The sequence below is a fragment of the Chionomys nivalis genome, chromosome 9 (assembly GCF_950005125.1).
Source record: "Chionomys nivalis chromosome 9, mChiNiv1.1, whole genome shotgun sequence".
In the NCBI taxonomy this organism is placed as follows: domain Eukaryota; kingdom Metazoa; phylum Chordata; class Mammalia; order Rodentia; family Cricetidae; genus Chionomys; species Chionomys nivalis.
Genome location: NC_080094.1, coordinates 22,028,779 through 22,048,737, shown reverse-complemented (window position 1 = coordinate 22,048,737; position 19,959 = coordinate 22,028,779). Strand labels below are relative to the sequence as shown.

The following is a 19,959-nucleotide window of genomic DNA, read 5'->3' as shown; positions in this document are numbered from 1 at the left end:
GTCTCGAAAAATCCAAAAAAAAAAAAAATAAAAAAAAATAAATGTTGGGGGATGAGATGCTCAGAAGTTAAAGGGGAGGTATCAAGACAGTAGGGATGAAGAGGCTGGAAATGGGGTTCAGGGAGGGGACACACTTACAAACTTGTTGTGGTCAAAGACATTGATGACCACTAGCGGAGGCTCCTCCTGCAAGTGTTCCCGCCTGCCATCCACAATCAGCTGGTCAAACACCAAGAGTTCATCCCACAGGGGGCTCAGTGTCTGCTCCAAGACCTTGAGAACCATGCAGAAAAAGAGGTAAGGCAGATCAGAAGGGGACTTTGTACACACACCAGCGGACAGTCAAAGAGATACTTTAACTGTTTGCTACCGAAGGCATGGGTGTCCAGCCCTGGTGTCTCCCTGTGGTCATCTGCCATCTTCCTGCCATAGCCCTAAAGTTAACCCCAGGAAACAATGGTTTCCTGTTCTCCACTGTCTGAGTCAGAACCTGGTCCTACCTAGTGCCCTGTGCTGGACACCCAAAATGGAAAGAGAAACTTAGGGCCTTGGATAAGAGTGAACCCCTCCGTCTGTGCCCCAGCCTGGCCCTCACCCGTGTGGTCTGGCACTGGGTAGAGATGAGGACACGTGCAAAGGGGTCCGAGAGGCCACTGTCATCTGCTGCCAGCACACCCCGGGCCTGGTACAGGTGAGCCCGCAGCTGGAAGTAGCTAAAGTCTGGGATGAGAAGGAAGGGGCCATGCTTGTTCAGGGAACCACTGGAGTTTCCCAACTCATGAGCCCCCATGGAGGACCAATAGCAAGGCTGACTGTCCCCTGGCCCCATACTCACCGTCCCGGTAGAGGCTGTGAGGCAGCCCAGCTGAGGGTTCAGGCAGAAGATCTAGGGGCAGCTCAGAGGTGCAGGCCTTGGCTTGCTTGGCCAGTCCCAGCCACAGGAAGAGCTCCAGCTTGGCACAGACCTCCCCAGGGGCGGCCCCAGGTGCCTGTGTGGGATGGAGGCATGTTGGGCCTCCCAAAGCATGCCCCAAATCTCTCTGCCAAATGGTACCCAAGCTCCCCAGAAAGCATGCCCTCTGTTTCTGTCCTTCTTCATTCCCTCCATCCCAACACACACCTTACACCACCCTACTTCCTATACCTACAGCTCTAACCCCAGGTTCATAATCTGTCCTCTCTCCTTTGTCCCCTCTATCCTCAACACATTTAAATTCTCTGTCCGGGCTGGAGAGATGGTTCAGAGGTTAAGAGCATTGCCTGCTCTTCCAAAGGTCCTGAGTTCAATTTCCGGCAACCACATGGTGGCTCACAACCATCTGTAATGAGGTCTGGTGCCCTCTTCTGGCCTGCAGACATACACACAGACAGAATATTGTATACATAACAAATAAATAAATAAATATTAAATTTTCTGTCCTTTACTCCAAAGGTCACTGATGTAGGATTCCCCCTGTTCACTATGAATATATTTTATTACCATTGATTAATAAAGAATCTGCCTCGGCCTATGGTAGGGCACAATATAGATAGGTGGGAAAACTAAACTGAATGCAGGGAGAAAGAAGGCAGAGTCAGAGAGACGCCATATAACCACCCAATAAGAGCTAGCTAGAAATACGCCTGAGCCATCGGCCAAACAGAGTTGTAATTAATATAGTTTTTGTGTGATTATTTTGTGTGGCGGGGAAATGAAAAGGCAGTTTCCATATGCAGGTCACAGCTTCTCTTTGTTAGAAACCTGTTTGAGTATCTTTTCTAGACACAGCTCATTTGGAAATTTTCTGTCTGTAACCCAGTTCTGCTTACAAGAATGGTCACTCTCCTTCCTCATTACCCTGTCTGTGTGTTAGCCAAAGGGCCAGCATAAGCCCAGGGCAGATAAGTTTGCTGTTCAGCTGACCTGGACAAAGCCATAACCTCCTTTTGTCCTTTTGGACAGTTGGAAACAGTCATGGAGCTCCTGGTTGGGAGCCACCATCTCTGATGCCCTGACCTGCTTATGACCCCACTCTGTCACCAGCACCTCCACCCCAGACCCGCCTCACTGTGAGTAGAAGGCTCTGGATCTTCCCACAGTCCCGGCCTCGCTCCTCCTCAACCACAGAGAACAGCACATCCTGGGCAGGGATGCGGGCATAGGCCACACGGCGCTGGCCGCTGAACATCCAGACCAGCACATCAGGGAGGGGTGGCTGCGGCTGCAAGCAGAGGGCAGGGTTACCTGGGAGTTTGGAGCTGATACTCCTTGGGCCTGAAGCTTAGGCTGTATGGGTAGTTCAAATGGCCTGACTTTCCTGAACCCTTGGTCCTGTGGTCACTTGCTCCTTGACTGCTCCTCCTGGAAGCATCACAGGGCACCTCAACTCTAAGACCACCTAATGTCTCCACACAGCATTCTGCCCTCATCATTTTGAAGTCTACAGTTCAACGGTGTTAAGGGCTTTCACAGTTGTGCTGACAGCCATGCAGAACTCTTATCATCTTACAAAGTAGAAACTCAGCACCCTCTGGACACGAACTCCCCATTTCCAACTGAGGGTCCAGTTCCCAATAACCGCAAAGAAAACAAAATAATACAACACGTAACAACAAAGCTACGACTGGTGAGCTGGCTCAGGGCTGAGGACCTGGATTCTGTCTCCAGCACCCACATGGTGGCTCACATGCATCTGTAGCTCCAGTCCCAAGGGATCTGATGCCCTCTTCTGACCACAGACACCAAGCATGACCATGGTGCAGAAAAACATACACACAGGCAAAGGATTCATACACGTAAAATTAATAAACTTTTAAAAAGGCAATGAAACTAGACAGAATGCATATTTGTGTCCTCAAATGTCATTTGACAAAGGGAGGTTTTCATTACAAATTTTAAAGACGGGACAGGGGTGTGACTCAGTGGTAAAGCATGCTTATCATGGGGCAAAGAAGGAAAGAGAGGGTGGAAGGGAAGGAGAGAGAGGGGGGAAGGGGGGAAGAGGGAAGGAGAGAGAGGGGGGAAGGGGGGAAGAGGGAAGGAGAGAGAGGGAGGGAAGGGGGGAAAGAGGGAGGGAAGGAGAGAGAGAGAGGGAAGGAGAAGAGTGAAGGAGGAAAAGCGGAGGATGGAAGGGAAGGAAGACTAATTTTGCTCTAAGATTCAGTTTAGTGACATTCCTCTCCTGCTCCTCCCTCCCGTGCTGGGTTCCACCTGCCCAAGCCTACCAGCCCTGGGCATTTGCACACGTGGGCACCCATTATGTCTATCACACCAAACTCCAGCTATCAGATGTGCTCGGATTCCTACTGCTGCTTAACCGCTGTGCCTGACGGCTGGAAGTCAGCCTCCATTATCTGCCTGTAAATGGCACAGACCCCGCCCAAGAGGATAACTCAAGCAGGTGCTGGGCGCAGAACGTGTCCCAAAGCACTATTTCTCCTCATCCATCCCAGCTAGCCACTGTACCAAACAAAGGAGGTCACATCCAGGCAAGTTGGTCAACTGTCCTTCAAACTCTGGATCCTGGCTGATCCCTCACTTCCTCATCCCTGACGTCCACATGAAGCAGGTAACATAAAATGGTACCATCCAAAAGACAACTGCTCCATATGCCCAAAGGTCTCCAGAACTGGGGTGGGGGGTGACGCAGAGTAGGAAAGTGTGGTAGGCAAGACATCACCTCCTGAGTTAGGAAATGCAGTTTTGCCAGGAGCTTCTTGGCCAGGGTCACCTTCCTTTGCATGTTGCTCTGCCTCAGGCCCCGTAAAAGCTGCAATCCCTGCTTTGCCATCAGATTCTGGAAGGGCAGGAAGAGAATATGAGTAGAAGAACTCAGTTAGGTGCCCTACTTCCTTCCCGTCCCCAGCCTGTACCAGGCTGTGTGACAGTAGTTTCCCTCGGCATCGATCCAGGGCGTTGGGTCGAGTCATCGTCCTGCGCTCAGCACCGAGGCAAAACTGTCTGCAGAGAGAAGCCAGGGACAAGATCAGGATGCCAGAATCACTTCCCTCAGGAAGTGCCTCCTATTTCCTGACCCTTACAGGCCTTCCTCAGAGAGCCTCGTGCCCAAATGACCAAGCATAGGCTGGTGTTTGAAACCTGCGGCAGCCAATATTTAACATCTGCTGCCCTGGCTACTTCAGTTATGACCACAGATCCTAGCCTGCCTACCCTCTACGACCAGTCCTGCCTGTCCACCCAAGGCCTACAGTGTCAGGCCCTACTTGTTTACCTTCTGGGAGAGTCCTATGCCCGCACTAAATCAGAGAAGAATGCCTTTAGTCTCCACCAGCCTATCTAGAAGATAACTGGACTTCCAGGTGAGGTGGTATATTACACCTTTAATTTCAGCACTTGGGAGGCAAAGATACATGGATCTCTGTGAGTCTGAGGCCAGCCTGCTCTACAAAGAGAGTTTAGAGAGTTCCAGAACAGCCAGGGGCTAAGTAGTGAGACCCTGTCTCAAAAAAAAAAAAAAAAAAAAGAGCTGGAACATACCACCAACACCACACAAAATGCATGATTTCCAATGACCTCCTCCAACCAATACACATCAAAGCTGTGCTGTTGAGAAGGCACAGGGGGAAAGGACGCTGGCTGCCAAGCCTAACAATATGAGAAACGAACTTCTACAAATTGTCCTCTAAATTCCTTATCCTAGCATGGTATGAATGCACATGTATGCACACATACACACAGATGCATGCAATTAAAAATAAAATTTTAAAAAAATGCAATTAAGGGTGTTTTTAAAAAACACATAGAAGTCAAAAATATGCTCTGTCATATTTTACCTTAATCTATCAGCAAATTATTTACATTCTTTCTTAAAAATCCAGAACCAGTGCCAGGAGATGGTGGTGCACACCTTTAATCCCAGCACTCGGGAGGCAGAGGCAGGCGAATCTCTGTGAGTTCGAGGCCAACTTGGTCTACAAGAGCTAGTTCCAGGACAGGCTCCAAAGATCCAGAGAAACCCTGTCTCGGGGGAGGGGGGGAAGTCATGTATAAGCCCTGTATCAGTTCAGTTTGGGGCTGCCCTTTTCCACCCTGGCAGAAGCAGCCACTCTCCTGGATTCCTCCAATGGAATAAATCTCTTGATAAGGCTTGTGGTAACAATTTTCCCCAAGCGGAGCAGAGATGTAGCAGCTCTTGCATCTGGAGCAGAGCAGAACTGATACATTTCTGCCTTGAAACTCCCTTAGCACACAGAGCTCTAACAACTTTCACCAGCAGAGCAGAGTTGTAAGTTGTAATGCTTCCGCTGGGGAAACTTTCCCTTGCTGGAGCAGAATTGTTCTGAGGGGAAGAATTGTTATACTCCGGGGAAGAATTGTTATACTCCGGGGAAGCTGAGAGAACAGAGCAGAACTGTGACAAGCCAGCTGGAGCAGAGTTGTTACACTTGCATTAGGGAAACCTTTCCTGGAGCCAGCATTGTAAAACTTTGCTGGGGAAACCGTCTCCCACTGGGACAGAGCTGTAGGTAATCCTTGGCTTCAGACTGCCAGGATACCTTTCCCTTCTGAGCTGTAACACATACAGGTATTCCTTTGCTTCCAACTGCCAGGATACCTTTCCATCCAGGGTTGTAATATTTACGTCACAGAGAGAACATGCCTCAGGAAAAAAAAATTCAGAATCAGGATGGGTATATGACTTAGCAATAGAGCACATACTTAGCATGAATGACGCTGAGTTTAATGTCCAGCACTACATGCATGTAATATGGTTGTATACACTAGCATCCGGCATCTGACCACTTCTCCCATCTTCCTGCAGGATCACCCCGGCTAGTGGTCATCATTTCCTGCTCAGGCCATCACTTCCTCACTCACGCCACAGAACATTCTCAGAAGCACCCAGAATGCTGTCAACTGTTTTCCATCTATTTTGTTCTACTGCAGCTGCTTCTCATCTAAGGGTGAAACTCCAAACTCTAAAAATGGCCTAAAAGGTTCGGCACACCTGGTCCATTATCTCCATCCTCATTAAACACACCTTGCCCAGTGAAGGACAACCCAAGTCACACTGGCCTCTTTGCTCCTCCATAAATTACAGAGAGTAACATATCTTTGTGCACACAGATAAGCTCTGAGGAAGCCGGGGAAAGTCAAACACATTACTTATCTCTTCAGTGGAATGAGGTTCTCAGCAGTAATATACAATCTGGTGATCCTTTGCTGTCTGATGAGCCAGGCTCTGTCTGTATCTCCCAAAATTTATATTTTACTTATCCCAGCCCTTTCCCCACTAAGACCTTGAACATTGCTTGTAAGCCTTAAAACCCACCCTCATGAAAGATGTTACTTGTACTTTACGACAGCCTAAGTCACTTCTGTGTTATCGTAGGGCCAGACCAATCCTGATACCCACAGGCATGTTTATCCCAGTCAATCTCCCTAGATCCAAAATCTTGGGCACTCTCTCTGAGCCAACAGCACCCATCTTTATGAAAGAGGCCAGATGTACTTTGTAAACAATCTCAATGTAAACATGCCTTTTAAAAAATTTTTCTTTTTTGCTGGGCAGTGGTGGCGCACGCCTTTAATCCCAGCACTTGGGAGGCAGAGGCAGGCAGATCTCTGTGAGTTCGAGACCAGCCTGGTCTACAAGAGCTAGTTCCAGTACAGGCTCCAAAACCACAGAGAAACCCTGTCTCGAAAAACAAAACAAACAACCAAGCAAAAATTGTCTTTTTCTAATTTTAAATTTATTTTATGAACATTAGTGTTTTGCCTGCATGTGTATTTTTGTGTGGGAGTGTTGGGTCCCATGAAACTGGCATTACAGACAGTTGTGAGCTGCCATATGGGTGCTGGAAATTGAAAAGCAGTCAGTGCTCTTAAACTCAAAACCATCTCTCCAACCCCCCCGACACACACACACACACACACACACACACACACACACACTTTTTTTCAAGACAGGATTTCTCTGTATAACCCTGGCTTTCCTGAAATTAGCGCTGAAGTCCAGGCTGACTTTGAACTCAGAGAGATCTCCTGTTTCTGCCTCCCAAGTGCTGGGATTACAGGTGTGCACCACCACTGTCCAGTTTAGGTTGGGTACGTTTATCTGGAATGACCCGCTAGAACTATGGGTAGCACTGTCTCATGGGCTGAGGTCCTGGGTTGAATAAAATGGAGAAGGTGAGCTGAGCCCCACGCGTTTGTCACCCCGCTTCCTGATGTAGATGCAGTGTGGTCACCTGTGTCCTGCTCTTGCTAGAATGCCTGCCCTGCTGCAACGAATTATACCCCCAAAACTGTACCTCCAAAATAATTCTTCTTTAAGTCATTTTGGAGAAATATTTTTTCACAGATACTGGACTAAGATCTGTGACTGAACACATTTTTCCCTCTTGTACATCTAGCCATGCTCTGCAAATGCCAACTGTGAACCCTTGGCTGTTTATTTTTTTTTTTTTCTATAGACAATGATCTTGTGTATGTAACACTGGTCTTAAACTGAGGCTGACCTTGAACTTCTGATCCTCCTGCCTCTACCTCCCAAGTGCTGGGGTTACAAACATGCACCACCATGCCTGGTTTCTGCATTGCTGGTGATTGAACCCGGGGTTCTATGCATGCCGGGCATGCAGCTCACTTGCCTTTGAATCTGTTTACCTCATTTCATTGCATGGTTCAGTTCATCTCCTATCTCCTAAACTATTACAACACCTTCTTTAGCAATCCTGTCTTCTCTCACACCATCTCTCTCCCACTCATCCTTTCTAAAGTTATAAATTAGAATTTCAAGACCTTCAGTGGCTCTCTCCTGTCACCCAGAGAAGAAACCATGGTCACTGCCATGGCATAGCAAGTGCCACAAGTGTTTGCTGAATAAAGAGAAAACTCTTGAGTAAAGTGTCTCAAGCATCTGGGGCAAGTTATCAGATTCCTAGCAGTGTGGGTGAAAGGTGAAAAGGACTAGAACTTGTTCATGTGGTTAGAGCAACAACTAGTCAAACTGGGAATGGACTAGTTAAGGATGAGGTGAGTCGGATGACAGCAGAACTAGTTAATGCGGGAGGTGAAGGAAGATTCACAGAGGGGCAACTGGGGAAGCAATGAATCAGACCAACAAATGGGTGCAGAAGCTGGCCAGGCTGGATGGAGGAGGGTAAGGTTTTCCTTTCTCAGGACATAGGAGAGAAGAGAAGCCTTATAAGCCTGTAGGAGCCCAACACCCTGTGATTTCTATCACGCTCCATTGATACGGACACTTCTCGTTCTCTTTCTTCTGTAGGTGCTGGGTAAATGCAGCTTGAAACTACCCTTGGTCTAGACCTTGAGTCTCTTGCACATCCCGAGACTGGCCAGGGATCGGCAGCTCTCAGGACTGACTCAGCTCAGCTCACCTGCTCCCAGCCACCAGCTCTTCCAGAGTCTGCTTGAATCGTGTGCAGGCACCCAGCCCCGACCTGCGTTGCATCTTCTCAACCTCCTGCAGGCCCTGGTCCTGTGTGGGTTCCAGCAGAAGTCAGTCTTGAGGGTCCCTGGCCCATACCCCACCCATTCATACCACTGGTTGGTTTCTCTAGCCCTTCTGTCTCCACTCCCATCCATCACTCTACACACCCCTCTCCAAGCTCCCACAATTTTGTTCCCCTAAGTTTGCCTAGAAACTTTGAGGCTTGTCCACCCATGTCCTGGTCCTACACCAACAAGGTATGAGCTCCACCCCATTTGTGTCTATTTTGAAGCCTTCAAAAGCTGAGTCTTGGGTGCCCTGTGGCTGGGCTTTTCCCTTCTGGGGCCACCTTGCTCTCACCAGCCTCTCTGCTACTTTGCGCACACTGTTGCTGCAATGCAGGCGCCAAGTGTAATCCTCCCAGCGGCTCCATACATGCAGACAAGGCTTTCGGTGACGCAGAGGCAAGCAGAGGTATGGCCTGGGCCAAACAGAGAGAAGGGAGGGGTTTGGGGGCATCCTGAGTGCTTGGGGGCTTGTCTATACCCTCTGACAAGTCACTGGGATCACTCACCCATTGCCATCCACAGGCTCAGGCCACTGAGCAGGCGTCCCCAGCAACTCTTCCTTCTCTTGCCCTGACCCTCTGTCCTCTGATCCCAGGAGAGGTTGAGCTTCCAGTGTGCTATCTTGAGTTTCATCAGTCCTTGACCTTTGGCCCAATTGCTCCTCTCTGCGTCCTGCATGACCTGGCCCCACAGAGGATCAAAGGTCAGAACTGAGGGTTAGATGCATTCCTCCTCCGCAGCCTCTCTCTCAGTAAGAGCAGAACCCACCACTATCCCTGAAGCTGACCATTCCTCCTGTAACCTAAAGTCTGAAACAAGAGGGCCCACTCTCAATCCCATGACCTTCAGTGCCCATCTAGGTCACACACCAATGGAAATCTCCAAGCTGATGGGCTGCTTGGCCAGCGAAGGATCAATCATGGTGGCCTCAAAGACCACTGCAAAGAGCAGGAAATCTTCACAGGATGCCAGGGCATTCTAGGAAAGAGAATTAGATCAGCTACCATCCTCCCAAGGAGCAGTCTGCTCTTCACAATGCCCACAGAAAGATACCAACTAAGGTCCCAGGGGCTCCTGGTGTGTCGTACCTCCCCCTTGGCCCCTGGTAGCTCCCCCATACATTGGTCCAGGGGACTGATTCTCCCTGGCCCACTCCTTCTGTATAAACCATGTATCACATCAGCACACATGTGCACATACACTAAATTCATATCCACGTTCCCAAACTGGAAACAGCATCATGATGTCTAATGCTCAGAAAGGGATTTACGGGCCCAGAGCTGAGGGGCACCACCAACAACCCCCACCTCTGGCAGAGGCAGCAACTCCTCCACCTCCACCTCCATTGCACTGGGAATCTCAGGTGCATCCCCACTGGCGCTGGCATCCACAGGCTGCAGCACGGCAGCAGGTGTCTGATCCTGCTTGGTTTTCTTTTTTTTCTTCTTTCCAGCAAGTCGGGATAATCTGGACCCCTGTGTGGTCTGGGGGGACTTAGGTTCAACTCTGCCTTCCAACACCTCCATGGACACAGCTACCAGAAGTCGGCCCCGGAACCAAATGCCTTCTCCAATGCCTTCGTTGAGACTTTGAAGACCATCCCGGAGCCTGCCACTGGGGAGCGAGCCATAGAGGGGCACCCAGGCTGGACCGAAAGTGGGTTTAAACCCCGCTGTGGAGGGCAAGAACAGGTTTTGGAGGGGAGCACAGGGTAAATGAAGACTGCTCTGGACAGTACACCTTTATATCCTCCAGGTGGGTGGGGGGGAGGGGGAGAAGGGCACGGACCTGTGACAAACAGTAGCCAACTGAGAACCTCTCTGGGCTTTAGGGAAGCTGAGGCTGGGGCGGAACTACTGATGTGGTAATTGGGGTGCTGGATGGTGGATATTGAAGCCTCAGATTTCAGAGTGGTCCTTACATAGCAAGGCTTGACTGGAGCAGCCACTGTGTTTAAGCTTGTAAAACCAGGGGCGGGGTCATGGTCGGAAGGAGGAGCCTGGCTTAGAACAGTTCCTTCTGGGGAGTGGATGGTTCTGTCTAGGGCGCCCGTGTTTTAAGGATGGTCTTTGTTCTGAGGGGCTGATGTGAGCTACGGCAGACGGTGCCCCACACGGACCAGTCATGCTCACCCGCGCGGCCAGAGTTCGAGATCTGCCTCAGATCCAGCACGTGCGTGGCGAGTGCCATATCCACGAGCGGCGCATCGTCAAGTAGCTGCAGGCGAAGGCCGCGCGTTAGTGGCGGGAAGAGTTCCATAAAGCTCAACTGCTCGTTCCACTCGGGCGCCGCCTCCTCTCCACGCACCGAAGTCTCACCCTGAAGGAAAGTCGGGTGGAGGGGGTCAGTGCGGGTCCCAGAAGATGGTTCTGTAATGACCTGAGTTTGGTCCCCGGGTCCTATACGGTTGTCCCTGCAGGTTGTCCTCTGATCTCCATACGTGTGCATGGCACTCAGCGCACCCACACACATACACAGAACAAGTTATAAAGGCCGGAGAGATGGCTCGGTGGTTAGTTAAGAGCGATTGCTTTTCCAGGGAGCGTTTGTTTGTTTTTTGGAGCAGTTCACAACCATCTGTGACTCCAGCTGCAGGGGTCTGACACCCTCTTCAGGTCTTCGTGGGCACCTGTACTCAAGTGCACAGAACACCACACAGATAGTCCTGCATGCACATAACTAAGAATAAAAATAGCCAGGCACTGTGGCGCTTGCCTGTAATCCTACCAAGTGGATCTCTGAACTCCAAAACCATGTCTCAAAATGAATAAATAAAGATATCTTTTCTTCTTTCTTTCTTTCTTTCTTTCTTTCTTTCTTTCTTTCTTTCTTTCTTTCTCCTCTTTCTTTTTCTTTCAAAACAGGGTTTCTCTGTAGCTTTGGTGCCTATCCTGAAACTAGCTCTGTAGACCAGGCTGGTCTCAAACCCACAGAGATTGGCTTGTCTCTGCCTCCCAAGTGCTGTGATTAAAGGCGTGTGCCACCATCGCCCAGCAAATGAAGATATCTTTAACAAATAATTTTTTTAAAAACTCGAGGTGTGGCAGAGGGGGACAGGAGTCACTTACCTGCTGTCCCAGGAAGCTCACCCGCACATAGGGGTCCAGGAGAACGTGCTGGTCATGCAGGGCGCGGGCCAGACTGCCTAGCAGCCCCGTGCGTACTGTGGGAAGACCCTCTGCACGGTACACGCGTACCCGCAGGCGAGCCCATGGCCTCTCAGCCTGCACTCCACGGGGCAGGAGTAGATTCCTAGGAAGAGCCCACGCTGAGGAGTAAAGCTGGAGCCTGAGCCCCTCTGATCCTCTGACCCCACCCCCAGGCCAGGCCTCGTCCAGTTCTCCATTCCCACAGCACTCCAGCTCACTTCTCAATATCTGAACTGGTCCCCGGGCATGGAGGTGGCAGTGGAAGGGGAAGGTCCCCACGTGCCCTCACAGACAAGGTGATCTTGACGAAGCCCTTGGTCCCCGAGCGGGTGTCACGGGGGTCATGCAGAGGAGCCCACTTTTGATGGAAGTGCCCATCTAAGGACAGAGGGATAGAACGAGGAGTGAGTCCTTTCAGGACATTGGACAATGGCTGGGGTTTGGGTCAAAGCAGCCTGTCCCCATAGAGAGAATAGCCTGAGTACAAGGAAGGCCAGCCTTCACAAGAGACGGCTGTCTCAGAAGTTAGTGCGCTAGCGACAGCACGGACGAGTGACCAGAGTTCAGCTTCTGGAGTCTTCGTGCGCGTGAATGAGTTTGAATGAGAGGAGGGTTCAGTACCTGGCTGGTCCAAGGCCACGCCCAGATCCATCCTGAAGGTGCCTATCCTGGTGGCCATAAATGGGAGAGTCTGCGAGTGGAAAGCCTGGGGAGAGACGAGTTAGTCCTGGTGCTTTGTTAGTCCCTTACTCCCTGCCCCTTCGTTGAGTCTTACTCTATAGCCCTGGCAGGGCCTTGAACTCCTGGCACTCTTTCTGCCTCAGCCACCTACGTACTCAGCTGGGCATTGCCCCTTTCTTTTATTTTTTATTTTATTTATTTATTTATTTATTTATTTATTTTGATTTTTCGAGACAGGGTTTCTCTGTGGTTTTGGAGCCTGTCCTGGAACTAGCTCTTGTAGACCAGACTGGTCTCGAACTCACAGAGATCCGCCTGCCTCTGCCTCCCGAGTGCTGGGATTAAAGGTGTGCGCCACCACCGCCCGGCTTGCCCCTTTCTTGACATAGATTTCTTTCCCACTCACAGTGATCTCCAGCAGCAAGTCTTGTAGGTGGAGCCTAGTCTTGTGAAATTCGAACAAGAAGTACTGGGTTGAGTGAGAAAAGAGAAGGGAGGGAAGGTTAGGTGGACGGGCTCATTCAGCTGGCCCCGAAATCATGCAAAGAAATGCGGGTCCCTTTCCTAAAAGGTGCCTGCACACTCTTCAGTCACAGAACCCGCGTCTTTGCACCCAGGCCCCGCCCTCTCCAGGGAGGAGGTCTGTCTGGATCACCCCTCTCCCCCATTATCTCAGGCCCGCCCTCTTCCTTGATCGTGCTCACCTCGTTGTAGAAGGGGCAATTGGTTCCACGCTGTGTTGTGGTCACGCGGCGCTGATCCCCGACGCGCACAACCACATAGGGGTTAATACTGACTCCCACCAGTTTCTGGGCCTCAAGTACGGTGACCCCGACCTAGGTAAGGAATACAAAAGAGGGAGGAGAGTGAGACCCGCCTGGATAAGGGGAGAACCCTGGGAGGTTCCACGAGGCTTAGAATATGGCACAAGAGCCATACCTGGAAGTCCTGGGCTCTGCACACCTGGAAGGGATCCCCATGAGGCAGGCCCAGAGTGCGGCTGTAGAGAGAAGCATAGGGTCACCGTTACTTCACCTTCCTCACACACACACACACACGCACACACACACGCAGTTGCCTGCTGCTGGCATGCGGTCTCTGCACCATGAGCTTTTGGAGTCTAAGTCCTCTCAGATTGCGCTGCTCTACCTTCATCTCAGGCCTACATCCAGAGTTTGACTCAGTCTTGGAGCTCTGAACCCGTTTGCTTGCTCAGACAAAGTTGGTTGAGATCTGCTAGGTGCCAGCACTGTTCTAAGAGCTCTCACACTGAAAAAACCTGTCGTAATCAAATTTCTTTACAAACTGGTGTGAGCCACTATAACTGACTTTGACTATGACCGTGTCTGGGCCTATAAGGGAATGACCCTTGACGCCAGAGTATCCACCTTTCCCCTCATTCCCCCGGTGTGGATGGGCGTGGCCTTACATGTATGAGGAAGCCTGACTCATTGACAGGGCGTGAGAACACTTTACCTTTTGAGGGGGCTGAACACCACTCCAGAAATTTCCACGTCAGGCTCCTCCTCCCCCTCCAGCTCCAGCTCATTCTCTCCGTCGTCCTGTGTTCCTAGGCTTCGAGCTAGCTTCCGGCCCAGAGCCACAGCCCGACGCTCCAGCCGGGCCTCCTCGGGCCTGATGGGAAAAGCCCTCAAAGGTCATGACTAGCCTGTCAACTGTTGCTGGACATCCCTTGTTTCTGCTTATTTTAGGATTGACCTTTGACCTTCAGATTGACCACCCACACACATTTATTCTGGGACTTTTTCTTTTCTTTTCTTTTTCTTGAGACAGGATTTCTTTGTGTAACAGCCCTGGCAGTTTTGGAACTCCCTTTGTAGACCAGGCTGGCCTTGAACTCACAGAGATCCACCTGGGATTAAAGGTATATGCTATCACATCATTCTAATTTCAGAACCTAAACCTACTGCAAGGATTGACCTCTGACCTTATTAATTAAATCTCAGACCCTGGAACTAACTCCGCATCACTGGTTCTTAACCCCCGGACTGACCCCTGTGGCTCGCAGTCAGCTCCCACATACTTACTCCAACTCCTGGAAGCCCACATTGGGGATGATCAGTTCTGAGCTGGGAGGGGAAACAGAGAGGGTGAGACCTGACTGTGAGAACCCACTCAGGGTCACAGTGCCCAGCAGATCCAGAGAGGAGGTGAATGCTCCTTTTTTTCTCTTCAGGGCCAGTTGCTTAAGTTTCTAGAAGATTACCTGTCTCGAATGGGTGTTCCAAAGTCCTCCTCTGCCCAGGTTCCAGCAGCTCCCTCAGGGGGTTGATACTTTAAGTCAAGCTCCACCTGGATCTGAAAGAGATAGGATGCCCGTGGGTCCCCTCAAACTGACATGGGGCTAAGAGAGTACCAGGACAATGCCTTACACGCCCTCTGCAAACAGAGACCATTTGGGCAATGTCTGTAGCAATGAGTTCCTCTCTGACTATCAATAATGTCAGCATCTTCTGCATTTGGTAGCTGCTAGAAAAGGTGGAGTCAGTTTTAATGACATGACCCCTGGTAGGTCAACTACACACCAAGGCAGGCCCTGCTCCTAAGAGTAGTTGGGCAACACGAACTGAACTATTGTCGGGATGAAAAAAAGAAAAAGAAAACGCACAGTGGGATGGGAAAGGGGGTGAGGGTGGACAGGAGACATATGGGAAGAGCTGGGAATGAATATGATCAAAATACAATGTATTAAGTTCTCATAGAATTAATAAAGAATATTATTTTTAAAATATCTACAACCTTCTTGAGAACTAAGGGCAACGGTCTGGGGAGATGGCTTAGTAGGTTCAAAGCTGCTTGCTGGCAACCTGAGTTTGATGCCCAGCACCTACATGGGGAGGAGGAGAACCGACTCCTAGAAGGTGTCTTTTAACTTCTACACATATGCTCACTCACACGTAAAAAAATAATGTTTGAGGGCTGGAGACATGGCTCAGCGGTTAAGAGCTTTGCCTGCTTTTCCAAAGGTCCTGAGTTCAATTCCCAGCAACCACATGGTGGCTCACAACCATCTGAAATGAGATCTGATGTCCTCTTCTGGCTGCAGGCAGACACACAGACAGAATATTGTATACATGATAAATAAATAAATAAAAATAATGTTTGATTGGGTGGTGGTGGCACACATCTTTAATCCCAGCACTCAAGAAGCAGATGCAGGGGCCGGAGAGATAGCTCAGTGGTTAAGAGCATTGCCTGCTCTTCTAAAGGTCCTAAGTTCAAATCCCGGCAACCACATGGTGGCTCACAACCATCTGTAATGAGGTCTGATGCCCTCTTCTGGCCTGCAGACATACACACAGACAGAATATTGTATAAATAATAAATAAATAATTAAAAAAAAAAAAAAAAGAAGCAGAGGCAGTTGGATCTCTGTGTTCAGAGACCAGCCTAGTCTACAGAGTGAGTTCCAGGACAATCAGGGCTACACCCTGTCTCAGAAAACCAAAATAACTAACTAATTAAATAAATAAATGTTTAAGGGACTAGAGAGATGGTTCATGTGTTAAAAGAAGTGGTTGCTCTTCCAGAGGACCTAGGTTCAATTCCCAGGACAAACATGGTGACGCACAAGCCTCTATAATGGGATCTGATTTTCTCTTCTGGCATGCAGGTATACATGTAGACAGGGCACTCATATACATAAAGTACATGAATAAATTAATCTTAAAAATAATGCTTAAAATAATTTTTTGAGACAACGTTTTAGTGTGGTCTGGAAATCACTATGTAAACCAAGCTGGCCTGGAGCTCAGAGAGACCCACCTGCCTCTGCCTCTGCCGGGATTACTGGTGTGCACTACCTCACTCAGTTATTAATAAAAAAGGAAATAAGTGAAAAGGATTGAAGGCTGAGGATCCAGCTCAGTTGGCAGAGAACTTGCCTAGCATTCAGAAAGGCTTGGGTATTGGACTCAGAAGCACTGAAAACAAACAAATCTAAGCCTGGAAACTACAAAACAAACACTTAATAAACAGAAACAAAATTCAATTTCAATGTACAAGTTACCTCTTGAGCCTATTCTTTCTCTGTTCTTGGCCTTCACAGCTCTGCATGGCTGGTCCCTGACAACTCTTGCAGCTCCATCTCATTCTAGGTTTCTGTCCTGCTCAGCACCCCAACTAAGCCCCCCATCAGCACACAGCCATTTTACATAATCAGGCTTCTCTGTCTGAACTTTCTCATTCCTACCTAGTTAGCATCTATAACCTTCAGTTATGAACCCAAGCATTGTTTCCCCAGAGAAACTCTTCTGACCTCCCCATATAGGTCACAAACTGGTTATACTCTCATAGACTCTTATCTGTAGTGATATTTTGTTTGTAATCTAATAAATAAACTTGCCTGAAGATCAGAGCTAAACCACTAGAGACCAGGCGGTGGTGGCCACACCTCTAATCCCAGCACTCAGGAGACAGGAGACAGAGGCCTTTGGATCTCTGTGAGTTCAAGGCCACTCTGGGCCCTCGTGAGATTAAATCTGTCTAAAAGAGAAATGGAGCTCAGATCCCAGCACTCGGGATCACTGGCCTTTAATCCCAGCCCTAGGGAGGTGGAGACAGGAGTGACGTGGCTGGGTGGAAAGAAGAATGTAAGGCAGAAGAAGACAGAGTTCAGATGCAGTCTGAGGTTTTGTAGAGAGAGATATTGTTTGAGGATTCAGTCTGAGCATGCAGTCTGAGGAGTCGTAGAGACAGGATCACCACTTTGGTCTGAGCACTGGTAGAGCTAAGAACTCTAGTGGTTGGCTGCTCTGCTGCTGCTCTGATCCTTCAACTTTCAGACCCTGATATCTGACTCTGAGTTTTTTTTTGTTTTTTTTTTTTTGTTTGTTTTGTTTTGTTTTTTTTTTTTTTTTTGGTTTTTCGAGACAGGGTTTCTCTGTGGTTTTGGAGCCTGTCCTGGAACTAGCTCTTGTAGACCAGGCTGGTCTCGAACTCACAGAGATCCGCCTGCCTCTGCCTCCCGAGTGCTGGGATTAAAGGCGTGCGCCACCACCGCCCGGCTGACTCTGAGTTTTTATAATTAAGAACAATTAGAATTGCCGGGGCAGCGGTGGCACGTGCGTTTAATCCCAGCACTCGGGAGGCAGAGGAAGGTGGTTCTCTGTGAGTTCGATGCCAGCTTGGTCTACAAGAGCTAGTTCCAGGACAGGCTCCAAAGCTACAGAGAAACCCTGTCTCAAAAAACCAAAACCAAAACAAACCAAAAAAAAAAAAAAGGAAAAAGAAAAAGAATAATCAGAATTTGTGCTACACTTACCAGCCCTTCTGTAACTCTCACCAACAGCGGATTCACTTCTGCCTACATGGATGCTCGCTCAGTGTTGGACCCCCTTGGTTCAGCTACTGAGCTTCAAGAAAGCAAATCTCTATTTGGTTTTGCTTACCATTGAATCCCTATTGCTCAACATCATCCTTGAACTTAACCAATGACTGAATTTAAAAATATAAAAAGAAAAACGTAAGTCTGGCTCTCCATTACGTAAATGAGGAAACAGCTTAGAGGTGCTGAACTCTTCTAGGCTCTCCAGTGGGAAGTGGCAGACTTGAGGTTCGAAGCCAAGTCTACCTCTTCTAAGGATAGGCAACCTTGCCGGGCGATGGTGGCGCATGCCTTTAAAATCCCAGCACTCGGGAGGCAGAGGCAGGCGGATCTCTGGGAGTTCGAGGCCAGCCTACCGGGTACATCATTGTCCATAAGAAAAAAAGTGAGTCTACCCCAGATCCAAGGAGCAACAGTGCACTCACCACACCCTCTGGGTCTCAGAAATAGCCTGCTTCTGGCCCATGTAGGACTCGGGCAAGGGCTACCGGAAGGGAGCTTAAGCTGGGGTGCTTGTTGCCCCTGGTGTCTGGCTCAAGTCTTCCCCTCAGTTAAATCGAACCCTCTGTCTGGAGAAGTCCCAGGTTTGTTGATGGTGGGCTGGTGGCACTTACTGGGGACACCCGGAGTTTCTCATCCACTAGGGCTTCCCTCAGCACCAAGTGCCCAGCACTTTGCAACTGCTGAAGGGAGATCACCAGGGTCCCAAGGGGCCTAGAAGAAAGGCGTAGAGCTGAAGAGTGAACCAGGTGGTGACACCAAGCCACTCCCTGGCTTCCTCCAGCTCTGCTTACCTGGAGCTGAACACACGGCTGCAGTTGACCACCTGTACAGACAGACTCTCCCCAGCCAGTGGAGATCCATAGTGGGGCCAACGAAACAGCTGGAGACAGACACACTCATAACCAGATGCTGGGCTGACCCTTGCAGAGTCTACCCCCAACAGTCCAAACATGAGGCTACCTCTAGAACTGATCTCCCAAGCCTAGAACAACCCCCACCCAACATGGAGTTGACTTCAGTCTAGGGCTGATTTGGGACTCACTGCCAATCAAGAATTAATCCCGCTAGTGTTGAGACTGACGTCTCAAACCAGGTCAAATCTTTCAAGTCTGAGACTCACACCATTTCTGGAGACCACACCTTCCAAGCCCAGGAATGACTCCTTGTGCCCCAGTATGGAGCCCCCCCCCAAAAAAAAGATACTGTCTTCTTTCCAGCTAGGAACTGGCTATACAGACCTCACCAACATCTGCTTCTCGGCCACAGTGAATTTTCCTTGTTTTCTGGGTAAAGCCTGCTCAAAAATGTTATTTATCAGCCCTTCCATAGACACAAGTGAAACTAGTTATTTATCAGCCCTCCATAGACACAAATCATTTACCTTATCCACCCATGGGTCAGTGTCTAGTTCCCCAGCCAGGCTTAAAGAGAAGTAGAAAACAGGGAAAGAAGTCGAAGCCAGGGAGGAGGGAGACAGGTTACAGGGATAGCAAGGATTTAAGTTGGAGATCTAGGGAATGAAAATGCAAGGCTCCCCAATTCTAACAACCCTCAGACCATCCATGCAAGTCTCACCCCGAAAGCAGAGCTTCACTTGTCGGTCATGTATGCCCGGCAGCCCTGCTATGTGCCTCACACACACGGTCAGAGCCATGGCCACCGAGCCTCTGGCTCTTGGTCTGCCTGCTTGCCCTTCTGCCCACCTGTGTTGTCCATGACTCACTGGCTCACCCAGCAGGTTCAGCAATCCCTTCCCTTTAGTCAAACATACAGGGGGAAGGCCTGGAGGTCATGGGTGGGGAAGCACTGAGACCTGAGAGGTAGGGAAGGAGGTCATGGGGGGGGAAGGATTGAGGGCTGAGGGCTGGGATAAGGTCCCTGTTGTCAGCACAGAACTCTGCCTGTACCATCTGCAGGATGGCAAGGAGCTTCAGCCTGTATCTCATCTTTATGGGATGGGACCTGGGATAGGGTACGGATGGAGCAAACGGGAATCTTAGGGTGGTCCCTGCTAGCCTGTGAAGCTTCAGGGATATTGCCTTGGTTTTCTGTCTATGGCTGTGATGAGATGCCATGACCATAAGTAACTGAGGGCGATGTCTTAGGGTTGTCATTGCTGTGATGAAACACTATGACCAAAAGCAATTTGGGGAGGAATTAAGAAAATTCCCAACAGGTTTGCCTGAACCCGATCTTACAGAGGCTTCCTACTCTCATACGACTTTAGCTTTTGTCAAGTTGACATAAAACTAGTCAGAACTATTGACCCTTGTCAGCTTGACACACTATTACAACAATATTTAATAATAACCTTT

At 49.5% G+C, this 19,959-nt stretch overlaps 1 protein-coding gene across 1 annotated transcript in view; it reads right to left on the bottom strand.

Annotated features, from left to right (window-relative positions):
* Window positions 1-19,298, bottom strand: part of LOC130881562 (fer-1-like protein 4) — a 34,941-nt gene extending 15,643 nt beyond the window's left edge. Inside the window, exons 1-25 of the mRNA XM_057781189.1 lie at window positions 19,220-19,298; window positions 18,883-18,938; window positions 18,436-18,524; window positions 18,256-18,355; window positions 14,522-14,613; window positions 14,343-14,384; window positions 13,771-13,929; window positions 13,234-13,294; window positions 12,999-13,130; window positions 12,701-12,763; window positions 12,235-12,319; window positions 11,832-11,991; window positions 11,533-11,716; window positions 10,597-10,783; window positions 9,772-10,136; window positions 9,334-9,442; window positions 8,971-9,145; window positions 8,757-8,877; window positions 8,344-8,444; window positions 3,853-3,940; window positions 3,660-3,776; window positions 2,049-2,201; window positions 836-989; window positions 596-720; window positions 139-273 (exon numbers count right to left, since the gene is read on the bottom strand). Coding sequence (XP_057637172.1) covers window positions 139-273; window positions 596-720; window positions 836-989; window positions 2,049-2,201; window positions 3,660-3,776; window positions 3,853-3,940; window positions 8,344-8,444; window positions 8,757-8,877; window positions 8,971-9,145; window positions 9,334-9,442; window positions 9,772-10,136; window positions 10,597-10,783; window positions 11,533-11,716; window positions 11,832-11,991; window positions 12,235-12,319; window positions 12,701-12,763; window positions 12,999-13,130; window positions 13,234-13,294; window positions 13,771-13,929; window positions 14,343-14,384; window positions 14,522-14,613; window positions 18,256-18,355; window positions 18,436-18,524; window positions 18,883-18,938; window positions 19,220-19,298 — 3,132 coding nt within the window. The remainder of the gene's footprint in view (window positions 1-138; window positions 274-595; window positions 721-835; window positions 990-2,048; window positions 2,202-3,659; window positions 3,777-3,852; window positions 3,941-8,343; window positions 8,445-8,756; window positions 8,878-8,970; window positions 9,146-9,333; window positions 9,443-9,771; window positions 10,137-10,596; window positions 10,784-11,532; window positions 11,717-11,831; window positions 11,992-12,234; window positions 12,320-12,700; window positions 12,764-12,998; window positions 13,131-13,233; window positions 13,295-13,770; window positions 13,930-14,342; window positions 14,385-14,521; window positions 14,614-18,255; window positions 18,356-18,435; window positions 18,525-18,882; window positions 18,939-19,219) is intronic.
* Window positions 19,299-19,959: the final 661 nt, after the last annotated feature.